This window comes from Nyctereutes procyonoides, unplaced genomic scaffold (assembly GCF_905146905.1).
Source record: "Nyctereutes procyonoides isolate TBG_1078 unplaced genomic scaffold, NYPRO_anot_genome, whole genome shotgun sequence".
Classification (NCBI taxonomy): Eukaryota; Metazoa; Chordata; class Mammalia; order Carnivora; family Canidae; genus Nyctereutes; species Nyctereutes procyonoides.
The window spans coordinates 78,982,450-79,001,511 of record NW_026575146.1 but is presented as its reverse complement, the minus strand read 5'-3'; the positions used below and the strand labels follow the sequence as shown (position 1 = coordinate 79,001,511).

General features: G+C 47.8%; 1 protein-coding gene across 1 annotated transcript; it reads right to left on the bottom strand.

Moving 5' to 3' along the window:
* Positions 1–5,478: 5,478 nt before the first annotated feature.
* On the bottom strand, positions 5,479–12,489 carry LOC129499697 (cytochrome P450 2A13-like). Its single transcript, XM_055309545.1, has 9 exons — positions 12,301–12,489; positions 11,858–12,020; positions 11,212–11,361; positions 10,823–10,983; positions 9,066–9,242; positions 8,436–8,577; positions 7,841–8,028; positions 7,074–7,215; positions 5,479–6,528 (listed from the first exon to the last, which is right to left on the bottom strand). Exons 1-9 carry the CDS (start codon positions 12,478–12,480, stop codon positions 6,347–6,349), a joined length of 1,485 nt encoding a protein of 494 aa, XP_055165520.1. The 5' UTR covers positions 12,481–12,489; the 3' UTR covers positions 5,479–6,346.
* Between the last annotated feature and the right edge of the window lie 6,573 nt (positions 12,490–19,062).

Here is a 19,062-nt window from a genome sequence, read left to right as displayed (position 1 = left end):
CAGAGAGTTGGAACAAATTATTTTAAGATTTGTTTGGAATCAGAAAAGACCCCGAATAGCCAGGGGAATTTAAAAAAAGAAAACCATAGCTGGGGGCATCACAATGCCAGATTTCAGGTTGTACTACAAAGCTGTGGTCATCAGGACAGTGTGGTACTGGCACAAAAACAGACACATAGATCAATGGAACAGAATAGAGAATCCAGAAGTGGACCCTCAACTTTATGGTCAACTAATATTCGATAAAGGAGGAAAGACTATCCATTGGAAGAAAGACAGTCTCTTCAATAAATGGTGCTGGGAAAATTGGACATCCACATGCAGAAGAATGAAACTAGACCACTCTCTTGCACCATACACAAAGATAAACTCAAAATGGATGAAAGATCTAAATGTGAGACAAGATTCCATCAAAATCCTAGAGGAGAACACAGGCAACACCCTTTTTGAACTTGGCCACAGTAACTTCTAGCTGTATGGCTTTGAGCAAGTCACAACCTCTCTTCTTATGTGTCATTTCAACTCAGACCCTGTTCTCACGCCAGGGAGTCGGATGTGCCCACGTGGCTTGGGCAAGTCGCTGACGCACATGGAGTTCTTCGACTGCCTACCTCACCGTCATTCTGCACAGCTTCTCGCTGCAGCCGCAGGGGGCGCCCAAGGACATCGACGTGGCCCCAATTGATTCTTGCCGCAACAGGCTCGCCTAGGCTCTTAAATGCGCCTGCGCCAAGGGCTGAGGTTTCCATCACCGCCCCCCCCCCCCATTGGCTACTTTCCCTCTTGTCACACTCTCTTGGCTGCATCATCTTTGCCATTAAAACCTCCTACCCTCTCCACAATCAGTCTTCCACATGTTCTGCCCCCTTCCCATGGTGACTCGCCACCCTGAAGTCAACAAAAGACCCCGAGGAGGAGAAAACTATGTTTTAGCCACTTGGATACCCTGAAACTTGTGTCTCTCATCTTTCTCTGGAGCTTTTGTTTCGTTTCCTAGTAAAGTTACCTTGGGAAGGAACACGACACAGTAGGCCTGAGTTTAAGAAAGGAGGATCATCTGTCGCCAAAGAGAGTGAGGGCACCTCTGCCGGTTCTGGCTGCAGGGAGAGGGATCTCGTGGAGCACAGCTGGAACTCGTGCTCTCACCTGAGGAAAGCCATGGTGCAGAATCGGGGTCCATGGAGGCAGGCTGGGGTGGGGTGGTGGTAAGGACGGTGAAGGACTAAAGAGGAAGGGCAGAGAAAGGAGAACCAAGGTGGAAGCGGGGCGAGGGGGCGGGCAGGGAACAGCAACCTACAAGATATTCTGGTTAGAGAGAGGATAGGAGACAGAGGGAGAGGCAGAGAAAGAGGCACGTGGAAATCGAGAAACAGAAAGCGAAAAATTGACACAACAGAAAGAGAATAAGAAGTCACCTGTTACCCCTAATGAATCCCCTAGGATTCGAAATGCTTGAAACATATATCCCCAGACAGACTCATGAGAAAATGAGCCACCCAGGGACTGAATCACTTGCAGGGTTACACAGTCAGGGCTGGGATTTAAAAACCCAACTTGTCTGACACCAGTGTCCATGATATTAACCCCTGCTTCTCAATAGGAAAAGAAAAGGCAGGGCACCTTCATGGTTCAGTTGGTTAAGTGTATGCCTTCCCCTCAGGTCATGATTCCCGGGTCCTGGGATCAAGTCCCCCATTAGGGTCCTTTCTCAGAGGGGAGTTTGCTTCTCCTTCTGCCTATCTGCCCTGCTTGTGCTTGCTCTTGTGCACTCTCTTTCTATCAAGTAAATAAAAAAATCTTTAAAAAAAGAAAAAACAAAGGCAAATAGTATTCATTTTCATTGGTCAGCACCTTGTCATACCAGATGGTTAATGTTTAAAACATCACCCTACAGCTAATAGGTGCTGGGCACTCTACTAGTTAGTAGAGTTATGTTGACGAACTTCTTGCTTTTTTTTCTCTTTGAACTCTGGCTTGATTTTTTAAGGGTTTATTTATCTATTTGAGAGAGAGATAAAGAGAGAAAGTAGGAGCAGGGGGCAAGGGAGAAGCAGGCTCTGAGCTGAGCAGGGAGCCCAACACAGGTCTGAGGGCCCTGGGATCATGACCTGAGCGGAAGGCAGATGCTCCACCAACTGAGCCACCCAGGCAACCCTCTGACTTATTTTGGGTAACATATTTATTTGAGTAAGAGCCCTTTTTGTCTCCTCAGAAACATACAGTCTTTTGGAGACAGGGTAGGGACTAGACTTGGGTCCCCTCAATCCTGACCACAAAATCCAGCATTCTTTTTTTTATTATTATTATTAAGATTTTATCTTTTAAGTCAGCTCTACACCCAATGTGGGGCTTAAACTCATAATTCAGAGATCAGGAGTCACATGCTCCACCAACTGAGCCAGCCGGGTACCCCTAATAGCTACCTCCAGAGGAAGAAGAAGAAGAAGAAGAAGAAGAAGAAGAAGAAGAAGAAGAAGAAGAAGAAGAAGAAGAAGAAGAAAAAGCTAAAACTCTGTGCTTCTTGATTAGGATATCTTGCAGGAATGGGGAGGGAGGATGCTCACTACTAAGACCAGGCCAAACAAGTTTGCACCAAGAAGGACCCCCCAGTGCCGAAATTTCAGCAACTTTTCCCTTCATTATAATACTAAAAATCACACAAGGGTAGAGTTTTTTATTTTTTGGTTTATTTATGTATTTGAGAGAGAGAGAGAGAGCACGCACACGTGTGTGAGTGCTAGTGGGTGGAGGGACAGAAGGAAAGGGAGAGAGAGAATCTCAAGCAGACTCCCTGCTGAGTGCAGAGCTCTACATGGGCTTGACCTCAAGACACCCAGACCATGACCTGAATTGAAGCTAAGAGTCCAACACTTAACTGACTAAGCCACTCGGCACCCTGAAGGATAAGATTTAACATGTTAATTAGACATGTAATATATGAAGAAACATAACCTTTTAGTATGCAGGTACTAATAAATCCCCACTTCTACCTGCATAGAAGTCATGCTTTTCCCACCTAAGTTTCTTTAAAAAAACTTCCTGACCTCAGAGAGTCAGCCTGAGGATTCTTTCCTTTGTGTTGCCTCCTTGGTGCTCCAGCATAAGCTCTGATAAAGCTTTGCTTGTGCCTTTAAATTTTGGGTTCAGCCTGGTTTCTCTCGTTCCTAGGTCCAAGGACCCAAGTCCAGTAACCTTTTCAAACAATATTACATCACAATTGAAAAGATCTGACAGTTTGGTACTCATTAATATTCTCAGGAATTCAAAGTACAGTATAATCTCCAAAATTTTCCTACACATTCAAGTATTAGATACACAGATATCTTCGTAGCTTACAGAAATTATTCAAAAGGATTTATAAGGGCCTCCTGGGTGGCTCAGTGGTTGAGCACCTGCCTTCTGCCCAGGGCATGATCCTGGAATCCCAGGGATTGAGTCCCACATCAGGCTCCTGACATGGAGACTGCCTATGTCTCTGCCTCTCTGTGTCTCTCATGAATAAATAAATAAAGTCCTTTTTAAAAAAGGATTTATAAAACATTTCTAAACATCTAAAAATTATCCTTGTGATAGCTGTCCCACCTTCATTATGTGTTGCTTCCAGTTGTGAGCATTCTTTTCTGAGGAGGTTGAGCTGAGTAAAGTATAAGAAGAAGGTACTTTCTTCAAACTATAATAGGACATTTATTTGCATGTGACTGATACAGGAGAACTTGATTCTTGTTTCACGGAGTTAAGAATGAATCTCACCAACAAGAAAGCGAGCAAAGCCATAGAGGTTTATTAAGCAGAGATACAGAGAAAATTCTCAAAAGTGAGAGGGGTCCCCATAGGGTTGCCACTGAGGACTTTTATGGTCTGTCTTTTATAGGAAAATGACAAGGGAACTTGGTAAATTTCTCATCAATATCAGGGTGGATTTGTAAGTATCATGTCTATATTTAGAAAAAAAAAGGTGGGCTTGTAACAACAAGATTTTTTTTTGTAAATGTCGTGAGCACAAAGTGTTCCCTTCTCTAGGTCTATATCTCCTCCGTAACATTTCTCTACATCTGGGATTTCTGTGATTACTTAGTAGCCTAAAGGGGGATACTCCCTAACATTTTGGAGCTAGAGAGCTGGGTTTATTTTTTTCTGTTTTTACTGTCTTATCTCTGTTTTCTTGGAGTGGATAGGAGCCTGACTCTGGGGACTTTTCCTTATCTTTCCCTGCCTAGCCCCCGTCTGCCCCTAACTCATTCCTACATCATGACTTTTATTTCCAGACTAACTTTTATGCCATAATTTCTATATTTTCAACCGAATCATTCTCACTGGTATGCATACTGTCACCTAAATTAAATATATGTAAAATAAATGTCATTTTGGTCTTACCAAACTCTATGCGATTTATTAGGTTGACCTGAGCAATCACAAAGGCCAGGTTATTCATCACTTTGAGGTAACTTTTTTAAAAAACAGATTTATTTATTTATGATAGAGAGAGAGAGGCAGAGACACAGGAGGAGGGAGAAGCAGGCTCCATGCCGGGAGCCCAACGCGGGACTCGATCTCGGGACTCGATCTCGGGACTCCAGGATCGCGCCCTGGGCCAAAGGCAGGCGCTAAACCGCTGAGCCACCCAGGGATCCCCGAGGTAACTTTTCTTTTTAAAGATTTTACTTATTTATCCATGAGAGACACATAAAGGCAGAAACATAGGCAGAGGGAGATGCAGGCTCCAGAAGCCTGTGCGGGACTCAGTCTTAGTACCCCAGGATGATGACCTGGACCGAAGGCAGACGCTCAACCACTGAGCCACCCAGGTGCCCCTGGGGTGACTTTTAATCCTCTTTTTTAGGGTGTCAGTAAATCCTTCTGCTTTTTAGTTTATACTTTGTTGTTAGATTTTTTCTTTTCTTTTTTTTTAGTTGTGGAAAGAACATTCAACAGAACTACCTTCTTAACAAATTAAGTCTACTGTATTGCCAACTATAGACACAACGTCCTGCCTCAGATTTCTAGAATTTACTCAGCTTCGGCAACAGAAACTATTCCCACTGAAGACCAATGCCTCTTTTTCCCCTTCCTCCAGCCCCTGGCAACCACCACTCTACTCTCTGCTTCTATGAGTTTGACTATTTTAGATTCACCCTACAAGTGGATTCACATATTATTAGTTCTTCTTTGATTGGCTTATTTCACTCAATAAAATACTTAAGTTTCATTTATGTTGTCACATATGCAAGGATTTTCTTCCCTCTTATGACTGACTAATATTCTATTGCATATTGCATACACACACATTTCCTTTATCCATTCATCTATCAATGGATATTCAGATTGTCTATATAAAAATTTTGATCCTTTGGGGATCCCTGGGTGGCTCAGCAGTTTAGCCCTACCTTCGGCCCAGGGTGTGATCCTGGGGCCCCGGGCTCGAGTCCCATGTTGGGCTCCTTGCATGGAGCCTGCTTCTCCCTCTGCCTGTGTCTCTGCCTCTCTCTCTCTCTCTGTCTGTCTCTCATGAATAAATAAATAAAATCTTAAAAAAATTTTGATCTTTCTTCAGTGTTATGTAGCTTTCAGCATTTAAGTTCTGTGAATGTGTTGTTAGATTCTGTGCATGTGTTGTTAGATAGTTACATATATTAATTTTTTTGGAGTGACTGTAAATGGTATTGTGTTAATTTTGATTTCATAGAGTTCTTGCTAGTGTATAGAAAGCAACAACACACAAAAAAATTTTGGTATGTTTAGTGACTTTGCTAAAGTCATTTATTAGGAGTTTTTTTTTTTTTTTGGTCATTGTTGTAGATTCCTTGCGAATTATTTAAGATTTGCCACCTGTAAAATGGGCATAAACAGTTTTCTGTTGCATAGCCATGTGAGCATTAGGTGAAGTAAATGTGTTAACACTTTTGCATGGACCTGACAGAGAATATTTGCTCAATAATTTCCCTTCCTCTCATCCCACCGATGAAGAATCTATGTTTTCCAAGGTGAATAAAGCCCATTCCTTTCCTCTTCCTCTCCCATCCACTCTGCCCCTCTTTTTTTAAAATTTTTATTTATGATAGTCACAGAGAGAGAGGCAGGGACATAGGCAGAGGGAGAAGCAGGCTCCATGCACCGGGAGCCCGACGTGGGATTCGATCCCGGGTCTCCAGGATCGCGCCCTGGGCCAAAGGCAGGCGCCAAACTGCTGCGCCACCCAGGGATCCCCACTCTGCCCCTCTTATTTCATTACTCCACCTCCCTCCTGCTAGCCCCACCCTCCAATAACCCCGCTAGACTCAGTAGCCACGCCCCTGTACCTACCTCTGCATTGCTCCCCCAACCAGCCCTACCCTCCCAAAGCCCTTGTTCAGCGGGGCTGGAAGCTCATGGTGTAATTTCGTGGGATGGTGGCTAAGCCCACGAGCTTGGGGGACACGTCGATGTCTTGGGGCAGCTGCAGGGACTTGAAGCGGAAGTTCTGCAAGATGGTGGTGAGGAAGAGAAAGAGCTCCATCCTAGCCAGGCCTTCTCCGAAACAGTATCGCTTTCCTGAAGACACAAAATGGGAGAGCTGGAGGTAAGGCCTGCTCTCACTGCCCTCTTGCCCCACTGTCCATCCCCAGCTGCATTACCCAGGGAGGAGGTGCTGCAATATCGTGGCCTCAGAGACTTTCAGAGACATCTCTAATCCTCTCTGAGCACCAGTTTCCCTTGCACAGGAGATGGGGGTGAGCTAGCAGTCTGTAGCAATGGGAAATTTAGATGCCCCTTCCCTCCAAGTATCCAAGTATATGGCTGCTGGGCTCTCATCTCCACCCAAGGAACCTAAAGAAGAATGTAAATGACTCTGGACAAATCTCTGATTCACTAAGGGCTTTGATTTTTCTGCTTCTCTGAAACGGGTATGATCACCCCTATCCTTTTGCTTGAGCTCAAGTAGCTCTGGAGGTTGCAACTGATGGGCTGCAAGGTAGAGCATGAGAGGGACTTCCAAGCTGGAGAAAGACACCAGGCTGCACCTTAGAGAGGGAGCTGGGATGAAGGAGGCCCTGTTGGTGGGAGCAGTGGCTTGGCAGCAGACAGTGGTCTCTTACCAATGGAGAAGGGCACAAAAGCATCACTCTTCTTAAACTGCCCCTTCTCATCCAGGAAGTGCTGGGGGTGGAAGTCTTGGGGGTTGGAGAAGAACTTGGCATCTCTCAGCACAGAGCCCAGCATAGGGAACACTTCGGTGCCCTGGTGAGGAGGAGAGAGGGATCTGATAAGGTAGAGTGGGGGTATCGTGTGCTGAAAGCGCATGGAGGTTGGAGGTACAATTGGAGTGCCTGCCCTAGGTGATGAGAAATGGGAGGTGTGGGATTGTGGGTGCTTAGAAGGAAGCTTGGCAGACATGGGGTTCATGTCTCCTGACAAGAGAAGTTTGAAAAGCACAGATTCTGTGTCTCTTAGGACAGAAGGTATGGGGGATGTGCCGCTCATGTCTTCCAAGGCAGGAAGTTGAAAGGATATGGGTTCATGCTCCCAGAGACAGGAAGTTTGAGAGATATCAAGTTTGTGCCTCTCTAGGTGAGATGTCTGGGGGACATGAGATTCATGCCCTTGAGAGAGGGGTCTAGAAATAGATTCATGTCTTTTGAAAGAGAAAGTTTGGGGACATGGGGTTCATATGCCCTGTGGCAGGAGCTCTGAGGAAGATAAAGGATTCAAGAATCTCTGAGTGGGTGGGTTGAAGGGAAATGGTGGTTGGGGGAGTGTTTGATTGAGACAGTGGGACAGGGGCTGGGAAGCTTCTAAGGGGAATGGGAGATGCTAGGTCACAAGGAGCAGGCTGGAGGTCCCTGTAGGCCAGACAGGAAAGTACCTTGGGGAGGAGAAACTCCCGAAACTTGGTGTCCTTGATGACTCTGCGGGCCAGACTCAAAGGGATTATGTCTCCAAATCTTTGGATCTCATGGATCACTGCCTCTGTGTAGGGCATCTTGGCCCGGTCCTCAAACTTGGGCTGACGGTTCTTGCCAATCACCCGATCAATCTCCTCATGGACTTTGGCTGTGGGAGGAGGGGGAAAGTGTTTAGCTATCTGGGGGTCTCAGGGTGGGGATGATAGTCCAATTATGTATATCTATCTGTAACATGGATGTAGACCATTCAAAACAGATTTGGCCATAAACATTGTTGGTGAAGCATTCTATTCACCTGGTCTCAAGCTGTATGTGGTCTCTAACATACAGTTGGCTCGGCACAGGAACTATCTGCCAGTCAGTTCAGGTATTTTCAACATTTTCACAGCGAGTGAAACTCAGCTGATGCTTATCAGCAGAATATCACCTATAGCTGGATAACAGAGCATCCTTAGGGTCCTGGGCCCTGGGAAAGGTGGGGACATCACAGTGGACTCAGGAAGTGTTGGGATCTGTGGCCACTGTTGCACTGCCTGCCCCCCTTCCCCGGCTTACCCTCCACATCTGGGTGCTTCATGAGCAGCAAGAAGCCATACCGCAGGGTTGTACTGACTGTCTCAGTGCCCGCAAAGAAGAGGTTCAGTGTGGTCAACACCAGGTTCTTCAAGTGAAACTCCGTGTTAGGGTTGTTCTGCTCCTGCAGGGAGAGAGGGCTTCAGGCCAGACCCACTCCCCTCAGGGCCCTCAGAGCCCTTCCGGGATCTTTCCGTCTGGACCCACCTCTCTTAGATCCAAACCAGAGGTGGGGAGAAGACCTCAGTCCAGCCAAGGCTTTGTTCAGGCTGCTGGCTCTGCCCAAAACACCCTTCCACATTCTTTACCTGGCTCCCTATCTGTCCTTTACTCATCAGCCCCAGTGTCACAGTTTTATGGTAAAGAATATTAGAAGGAGAGGGATGCAGACATCAAGCACACGGTACACAAGTGTTGTTTAATGGTTCACATGCAGGTCCTACCCATGGGCAAGTGCTCATAGATGGAGCAGCCAGGGTTATTACACTTGGGATGGTGAGGATGTTATGAGGGGGATGATAAGAATGGGCCTCTGCTCTCCCCATCCCAGCCTGTTTCCCTCTGCCTGGCTTTGCAGGCTGTCCGCAAAAGAGGAATGCTGCTGGGTTGTACCTCCTGCATGCGGATGAGGAAGGAGTCAATGAAGTCTCGAGGAGAGTTGGGGTCTAGTGTGCGTTGGTTCTGCTCCACCTTCTTGGTTATGAAGTCTTCCAGACCCTGCAGCTCCTTAATTGCCTGTTGCTGTGGTCCTGGCAGGTATTTTATAACTGAATGAAACATTTCACAGAGCTGAGGATGGGGAGAGAAGAAAGGACGGGAAGGACAGGCGTCAGTGGGTAGGTCCTGATAGGAGCAGGACCTTTCTTGGGGCAAGGAAGGCAGTGGGTTAAAGGCACCTGTCCAAGTGTTTAGGTTATATATGAGGCTTGATCGGAGGAGATATATACATTTTCATGTGAGTTCAGTGTGAGGGCTCCTGTCTCAGAATGTAGGTGAGAGGGGATCCCTGCGTGGCTCAGCGGTTTAGCGCCTGCCTTTGGCCCCGGGCGTGATCCTGGAGTCCTGGGATGGAGTCCCGTGTCGGGCTCCTGGCTCATGGAGCCTGCTTCTCCCTCTGCCTGTGTCTCTGCCTCTCTCTCTCTCTCTCTCTCTCTCTCTGTCTATCATGAATAAATAAATAAATAAATAAATAAATAAATAAATAAATAAATAAATAAATCATTAAAAAAAAGAATGTAGGTGAGTTGGACTGGGACACATCCAGGTTTCAAGTATTCAAGATTTGATGGGAAACACATGTCTAGTTGTTTAAGCATTCATATGATCTCACAAGTGTGAGACAATTATTCATAGTGGATCTGAATTGAGGGCTTCTGTCTAGGTTTGAGGTATTAAGTGGGGCTGGTGTGCAGGTGTTTTAAATGTGGATGGAGACATCTGTTCATGTGTGTGAGTTATTCATATGGGCTGATAGGGGGCATATCTGCAGGTGTTTGAGTGAGCTGGATTGGGGGATACTTTTTCAGTGTTTGGGGATCAGTTTACCCAGGTGTGTTTACACATTTAGGGGATCATTACTGGAACCTGTCATGATGTTCAGATATTTATCTGGGCTTGTAGGTGGCACTTACTAGCTATTCTAGTGGGCCAGTGTGGGACATCTGTGTAAATATCAAATTATTTTAATGGGCTGGATTTTATAGTACCTGGTGTTTGGGTGTTCGGGAAATGGGCTGAGGTGCTTATTTGTCCAGGTGCTAAGTACTCAGACGGAAAGATGGAATATCTTAATAGGGAGCAATATTAGATATTAAGGTTAGGTCGGGATGAGAACACCTACCCAGGTGAGAGAGCTGGTATGAGGATGTGTTTCTTGTCTACAGGCTCTGATGGTCTTCTTCTTCTTTCTTCTTCTTCCTCTGTTCCTCCTCCTCCCCCTTCCCTCCTTTCCTCCTCCTCTTCCCCTTCCCTCCTCGTCCTCTTCCTCCTCCTCCTCCTTCTCCTCTTCTCCTCGTCCTCCATCTATTTCCACTTTACTGTCCCTTCCAACTCCTCTTCTTCCTATTCCTTCCCTCTCCTCCTTCCCTTTCTCCTGTTCCTTCTCTTCCTCCTCTTTCTCCTTCTTCCCCTCTTCATTTTCCTGCTCCTCCTTTTTTTGGGGAGGATCTACTGTTGAGATATCCAGGTGTCTTTGGAAACTGGGTCCTGGACACATGTCCTGGGTTCTGATGCAACGTTCAATTGTCCAAGAATGGGGGCTGTTTTTGAGAATACCCTACTAGAGGAGGATGCAGTTTGGGGCAGATGTTTTCCACGTGGGGGAGCATTTGGCAGTAGTAGTGTTGTAGAGCCAGATTGAGATGGGTTACCTGCCCCATAGATGTAGCTGTGAACTGGAAGCTCCCCAGCATCATACGCAGCAATGACAGGAACTCTTTGTCCTCATAGTCAAAGCGATCCCCAAAAACAATGGAGCTGATGACATTGGACACTGTTCGGCTCAGGAAGAAGGTGGGATCGATGAAGGCACCTGGGGAATGGGTTGGGGGTGGGGAGAGACAGCAATTTTGGAAAGCATCAACTGGGTGCTCTGATGCCAGCCTGAGAATTGGGGGAGAGCCCTGGAGTGAGGAGCCAAACTTCTAGCACAGGATCCCAGAGCCTGGATCCCTTCTCCCAATCCAGTCCCCTTCCTGGAGGAGAAAGCACATGCCTGTGTGAGTGTAGCCCTCCTTCTCTCTCCCTCCTGCTCACTCACCTCGTGTGTCCCGGAGGGCCTCAATGAGGAAGCCTGCCTCCTCCTGGATGCGCTCTTCAATGCCGCGCTTTCCCACTCCAAAGTCCCGCAGTGTGGTGATGGAGAAGCGCCTGAGCTGCTTGGCCCGCTCCCCGTTGCTGAACGTCACCCCTGGGGAGGGAGCATAGGGGTGAGAGGATGTGGGTAGGGGTGTGGACAGAGGTGGACAGAGGTAGTCAGAGAGCAAGAGGCAGGGAAAGATGGGTTGGGGAGCAATTGGTGGGGAGACAAGGAGAAATACAAGTCAGAGTTAGAGAAATACTGAAAGATTTAGAGACCAGGTTGGAAGAAAACAATCAGGAGAGAGTAAAGGACGCAGAGATGGATGACCTAGGTTTTAAGCAAGATGTCCTCCCAAACCCAGAGGAAGAAGAGGCATGGGTGAGAGAGAACAGGGAGATAGGCCGAGAACCAGGAGGAGCAGAGACACAGACACCCTGAGTCAAGCTAGAGAAGACCAGGGAGAGGCCACAATAACCAAGAACAGGACAGAGGGGAGCAGAGGTAGAACTTGGCCATAGCTCTGGGCAGGCGAGTCAGAAGAAGAGTGGAGAAATTGAGGCATCAAGTGTGCCTGACCACGGGCCCTCACCCAGAGCCCCCTCACCATAGCCTTTGAAGAGAGTGTCAAAGGTGGCCTGTGCGCCTCGCCCACTGAATTCTTCAGCCTGGTCCACCAGAGCTTCCTTCACCGCCTCGTATCCACACAGCACCACGACACGCCTAGGCCCCAGGTGGATGGTGAACACAGGGCCATAGCGTTTGCTGATCTGATGGAGGTGGGAGTGCTTAGAGGCTGCGGCCCCCCACTGGGACCTGGCCCTGAGAGCAGTCCTTACCTACTGCATGCATTCCCCCACATTCTGTTACTCAAGGGGCTGGACATCCCAAAATCTGCTCTTTCTTGTCCAGGACCCTGACGCCCAACCTGCACATTTCTACTTTCTTAAGAATGACCCAACCTTGCCCATCCCCTGCCACAAAGTCCCAGATCAATTAGGCAAGCCCCCCAGCCCCACTCCATTCTGCCCATTCATTATGTCCTGACACCTTCATGAAGGAATCAGACATCTGCTGTATGTTCAGCTGCAGATAGTTCCCGATGAAGGGCAATGGAGTAGGTCCTGGAGGGAGCTTCTCCAAGAGCTTCCACTGCCTCCAGACAGACATCAAGACCATTACTGTCAAGCAGGTGAGCAAAGCCACCAGAAGGATCCCTGAGACCACCATGGTGGCACTGGGCAGGACAGTCAGATGGTGCTGGCTGGGGTGGTTTGCCTTTATACACCTGGGAGAGAAGGGTGGACTTTGGTTCTGTTTGTTAATTGTGCCATTTCATTTCCCAGATATAGTGCCTCCCCACCTCCACCCCTGGACTCACAGCTGAGTTTGGGACAAGACAGCAAGTCAGAAGGATGGGACACCTGGGAGATTAACAGAGTGGAAGGGCCCTTAGGAAGGGTCACCTGAAGTCTATAGACTTGGGTGAAGCAGTAAGCAAATTCTGATTCTTAAGATTTTGGAAATATGGATTCAGACTCCTGGACTTTGGATTTGAGGTAGAGTGAGAAGTGATCCAAAAATTATGGATTAGGGCATCTTTGGAGACAAGAATCCAGAGAATTGGGTTTTTGTTGGAATGGGACAGCATGTATGGTTGTAGATTTGGGATTTTTTGAGGGAAGAGGGATGTATGGTTAAAGGCCATGGGATGAGAGATCCCAGGGACTGGATTTGAGGGTCTTGTGATGAGGGAGGACCCCTGGCTGTGATAGGGTTCCTGGGAGGAGGAGTATATGGGAGTCTGGCAGGATCAAAGAGTAGCACTTGCCCCAGGCTTTGCCCTGCCATTGCTTTGAACAGAGAATCCCTAGAGGACTTCAAAGCAAGGTCAGGATCAGTGTCCCTGCCTCTCTGTGATTGGGAAAGAGGTAGAAGTCCAGAGCCACATTTAAGTGGAACTTCCCTTAGTAAAGAAGAGTAACTTGTGGTCTGAGTGGCAGAGGGACTGAGCAAGACTTGAAATGGTAATGACATCCACCAGTACGGTGCCCAAAAGTCCCAAGTGTCTCAAGGGGTGTAATTTACAGAAAACCTCACTGGTTCTACCCAGGTCCCTGGGGAGCTCACTAGGATCATCATTCCCATTGTTGTTGTTAGTAGTGGGGTTACTAGTGTTCCCGATTTCGTATGTGGGATACTGAGGAGAGACAACAGAGGGTGGGCAGGGGCTCCTGTGTCTCCTCTGCATGCTTACTCCCCTTTCTGGGGCTGGGTTTCCCCGCCAGTGGAAAGGGAGTACCTGAGAAGAGAAGGTGGAGGGGGAGGGCGTGTGAGGTCCCTTTGGGGTGATTGCAGGTTTGGCAGGGCTACTGGCAGCACACAGAGGGACCCACAGTGGGAGAGGTTTGGGAAAACTGAGTGGGGAGAGAGCCAAGCCCTGGAGACTGAGGGTGGGAGTGAGAACACATGGTGGCCTTGCTGTCCTTCCTCAGTGACCGTCTTTCTTAACAATAGGGCACTATCCTTTGGTGAGCACTAATTGTGAAGATCCAGTGTGTGGATGTGTGAGCTCATGGAATCCTTCTAGCAGTGGGGCTTGTTCATATCATCTTCCTTTTGCTGTTCAGAAGAGCAAGCCTCTCTACTGGCACTTGCTTGAGGTCACACGGGTGGCAGGTAGGGAGCTGGGATTTGAACCCTGTCCTCTCCTACCTCCACTGACTGGCCTAGCCCACCGTGAGGGCCAAGTGGAGGCCAAGTGTAGCAAGGGGTGGCATGGGATTGGCATGTGGGAGTCAGTGGGTTAATGCCTGTGAAGTACATGGCAGTAAGTGCTAATAAATAGTTGCTAGTGCACAGAGATGCGCTAGCAACTTCTGCTGCTGGCATCAGCTGGCCCCCACTAGACACTAGCATTGAAAGCCAGTTGACACTGAGCTTGATACCAAGAGAACACTAACGGAGCCAGCCCTGGTGCCAGGAGGGTCTGACGGTAGGCCCTGGCAGCCACTGGGGCTGACTTCAGGGGGTCACAAGGGTGGCACCATGTAGCCCTGAGGCTGGTCCCAGCTGGCTCTGACATAAGCACCATGTGGGTCTTGGATTGATCTTCTGTGGGCCCCATAAGGCACGAGGCAGCATCTGATGGTCAAAACTTCCTCTCACCTGTTCAGATGCCAGAGCTAACTTTGGATGAGTGCAGGTGGGTGAGGTTGGCACTCAGACTGGCATGTTGCCGCTGAGCCTTAGTCCTCTGGGGCGGAAACAGAGGGCAGAGAACAAAGCAGAGATAGAAAAGTTGTTTGTTGGTGGTTTTTGCTTTGCTTTGTTTTGATTTTGTTCATTGGCTAGGAATGTTTGTTGGTTTGTTTTCTTTTTTTAAGATTTTATTTACTTGAGAGAGAGCGTACATACAAAAGTAGCAGAGGCAAGGGAGAATGAGAAGCTGCTGATGTGAGGCTAATCTTAGGACCCCAGGATCATGACCTGAGGTGAAGGCAGATGCTTAACCATCTGAGCCACCCAGGTACTCCTGTTTGTCATGAAAAGCATGGCTGGACTATTAGCACAAGCCTGGCAAGTGTCAGTTCCCCTAATCCCAACCAGCAGGTTGCACAGCAGTTAAGAGCACAGTTAAGGCGTGGATTGGAATCCCTTATCCGTTCTTGCAGTGGAACCTTGAACAACTCACCTCATCTCTGAGCCTCCTGAGGCCAATGACAGGACCTGCCTCTTCCCCCATTATGGGAAGAGTCAGTGGGTTAATGGCTGTGAAGTACATGGCAGTAAGTGCCAATAAGTAATAGCTATTCCTATTAATCTTCAGGATGAAGGACATGAGGAAGCGGTTCTCTAAACCCCCTTCTGGACTTTATGTTCTCTGGTCTGAAGTTCTGAATACTTCCCCTCTGGGAAAGGGGGAAGGGAGAGAAAGCCTTGTGCGAATCTGCCTGCCCTTCCTTCTGGGGCACAGCTGAGCCTTTCTCCTGGAGCTTCGAATGGAGCTTTGACCTCAGAGGTGGCCTCCTGGAGGGACGGTGGAGTGTGAGGAGGGTGCGTCAGGGGCAAACCCTCAGCTTGTTTGGGGGTTGATGGGGGCACAGCACCTTGTCCACCCATATCTTTGTGTCTCCCCTTGTCATGTTCATCCTGCAAGTCAGCCTTTCAGCCCTCTTGTGTGCTTCTGGATCTTTCTGTTCATGCCAGTGTGTGCAGCAGGTTCTCCTGGAGGCCTGTGTCATGTTTCTTCTTATTTATACATCTGTGTATGTGTGTCATTCTGGGCACATGCTGGGGGTCTCTGCCCGTCTGAGCGCACGTATGTATCAGCGTGTCCATGTTGATACCTGTATTGATGAACACCCCTGTCTTTGTGGAGTGTGCGTGCGCACACAAGAGGGTATCCATACCTGTTTATGTCTAGACGTGTACACCTGTGTGAGCTTATGACAGGGTGCGTGTGTGCAGGCCAGTGTGCCTGAATGCACGCCAGTCTCTGTATCTGTTTGTGAGCAACTGAGTACATGCTTTGCAGTATGCCTGTTGGAGGGCGTCTGCATGTGTGTCTGTGTGTCCACCCTGACATCTGACTGTGCATTCACATGTGTATGTATGCACGTAGTACTGGTGACTATGTATGTATGTGTGTGGTTGGGCATCCTGCATGTGCATTCTGGCATGAGATGTAGGCATGTGGGCCACGCTATGTGTGTCTGAAATCTGCTCGTGCCTGTGTTTGCTTTCAAACACAATCCTGACCCAGCTCCATTTCCCTCCAGAAAAATCAAGTATTTCTTTTTTCCAGGATATTGCCTCTCTCAGTTTTCAAAGGTCACAGTAGACAGAAAAGGCCTGCATGTGATAGGTGTGTCCTGAGAGTATTCTGAGGATCAACTCAAATATCCACTCTGAAAATTCTCTCTCCCACGGTGTCCCCCAGCCTCCTAAGCCTTCAACACACTTAAGCCAGTCATCTGACCTACGCTCAGTCAACTGGTCATTCCATGCCAGCCTGTGCTGAGGGATGCTGAGGACACAGGGGTGACCCTGGGCCCTGCCCTCATGAAGCTCTCACTCCACAGGGAGAAAGAGTAGCCACAAGTTGGTGAAGCTCAGGATGTACAGGGCTGGTGTGAGAAGGCACCGACAGAGGGGTCGGGGAGGGCAGGGAAGACAGGTCGACGTGGGCACAGGGACACAGGCAGAAAGGTCAGGGCAGGTCAGGTAAAGGCATCAGAGGGATGGAGACCTAGGCAGAGGGGTCAGGATGGGGATGGTGGATCAGAGAGAGGGATCAGGATGGGGATGGGGGCACAAGCATCTGTAGGGACCCAGAAATGGCGTTTGCTTCAACCTTGTAAGTTCAGGATGAGCCACTAGAGGACTAAATAAGAGTTTTTGAGGCAGGAGGGGGAGATTAGGGAGGGAGCATGCTGGGCAGAGGAATCCAAGTGCCAAGGCAGGGGAGCATGGTCAGGTGCTGTTAGGCTGGAAGGATCTGGGCTGGGCAATGATGAGGCTGTAGTCATCAGCAGGAGTCACCTGCTGGACCTTATGTGACTTGGTGGGGAGTGTAGACGCTGTCCTAAGATGATGGGGAGCCTCAGAAAGGTCTTAGGCAGCAGAACAAAATGTTCAAATTTGAGTTTCAGGGAGATTGTTCAGATTTTTGGAGATGAGACTGCAGGTCCAAAGATACAGAAGTGGCTTCTATAGGCTCCAGGACACAGAGGACCAGGCCATGAGCATGGGGAGGAGGCGTGGTTTGGAAAATATACAGAAAGAAGAACCTATTCTTACTTGGTTATGTGTTGGCTGTGCGAGGGAGGAGCCCAGTGTGGGGGTAGATGGTAATGTTGTCTATTGGTCTGGGGACACAGATCAGGAGCAAGTTTGAGGAAGGAGATAATGAATTCCACTTTAGACATGGTGGGAACTGGGCACAATCCCTCCTTCTAGGGCTTTCTTAGACTAGTGGGACAGCAGACCTTGATAAACTGAAGTCTTCAATGATCCCATTAGTATTCATTAGTAATTATTTGTAATGATTGAGTACTTGGGATTGAGGATTGGGAGGGCTTCCTAGAGGTGGTGTCATTTGAACTGGGTCTTGCAGGATGGGTTTCACAGGTGGGGGATGAAAGAGGGCATGGCAGAGAGACTCTGGCAAGCCACATTTAGACTTGTGAGATGATGGGACAGAACAGACATATGTGACTGCTACACCCCCTGCTCCCTCTGTCAACCTCACCAGTCAACTTGCTGTCTTCTACCCCTTATCCTGACCCAAAACTCTCAGGAAAACTTGGCTCATGCCCACAAATGCAGCTGAAATCTATGACCTCTCCCAAATGAGAATGTTTTTTCTAATTGAAGTGAAGGGGTGCCTGGCTGGCTCAGTCAGTAAAACATGCAACTCTTGATCTTAGGGTTTGTGAGTTCAAGCTCCACATTGGATGTATGGCTTAAATAAATAAATATGTAAGTTAAAAAAATAAATCAACAAATATTTATTTATTTTTAAAGATTTTATTTATTTATTCATGAGTGACACACACACACACACACAGAGAGAGAGAGAGAGAGAGAGAGGCAGAGAAACAGGCAGAGGGAGAAGGAGGCTTCATGCAGGGAGCCCGACATGGGGACATGGGACTGGATCCTGGGACCCCAGGACCACACCCTTGGCTGAAGGCAGGCGCCAAACCACTGAGCCATCCAGGGAGTCTCCCAACAAATATTTATTAAAAAATGAACCTTTTCAATGGAAACAGTTCAGTGGCATTTAGTACATTCATGGAGTTGAAAAACCAGCCACCTCCAATAGTTCTAAAACATTCCCAAGTGAGAATCTGAGGTAAGCCTTCTTGGTTCAAATGTAAATGCTTGTATTGCTGATAATGATAGCATTCAGTGAGCTTATTATCTTACTGTGTGAAGTTTCCTATGAGCATTATCTTTTTAAAGCCCTCACAGCAAGCCTGCACCCCCAGTTGCAGATGAGTTAAACAAGACCCAAAGAGATGGAAGTGAGTTATTTGGGGCTCCATGACTGATCAGGGTAGAGCGGCATGGGCTTGTGTTGACTCTAGATTTCATGCTCTTAATCACCACTCTGGACTGCCAAACCTCACCTTGATTCTTTATGAGACATCAGGAAACTGTTCCTGATAATCCTGTGGTTCTTGAAATGCTTCCCTATAAGCCTAAAACAGAAAATTATGAGTGTGAAATAAGAAATTAAAATAACACAGTTCTTTCAATAGGAGGGAGACTTGACCTTCTGTTGAGTTGGCATTCTTTGGAAGAGTAACCAAATACCCGGCCAAGCAGAGTCACCGCAATAAGGCAGAGAGTGAGCAGAACAAGGAGTGTGGCTGGAGAAAGAAGTGTTTGTGTTCAGGTTTCAGGTGGTAGCAAAGATCAGGGTGGGCTGGGGGAGTGTGGCTGAAATGGGGTCAGCAGAAAGTCAAGGAGCAGAAGAAAGCAAGCTCCTTTCTTTCAGGTTGTTGGGACAGCTCATGCCTGTGGAGATGGGCAAAAGACACAGTTATTTCACAGAAAAGGAAATATAAATAGCCCATAAAGTATGGAAAGATACTTAACCTTACTAATAATCAGGCAAACTAAAACCTATAATCAAATTGAGACACCGTTTTGGTGCCCACTAAATCAGCAAATTCTGAAAGTGCCTGATAATGGCAACTGATGGATATGGCAGGATGGAAACTCTTTTCACAGAGGGTAGAACTATAAATTATGTGATGTTGGAAAAGTTTGCTTTACTGAGGAAATTTGACTCAATCTTCC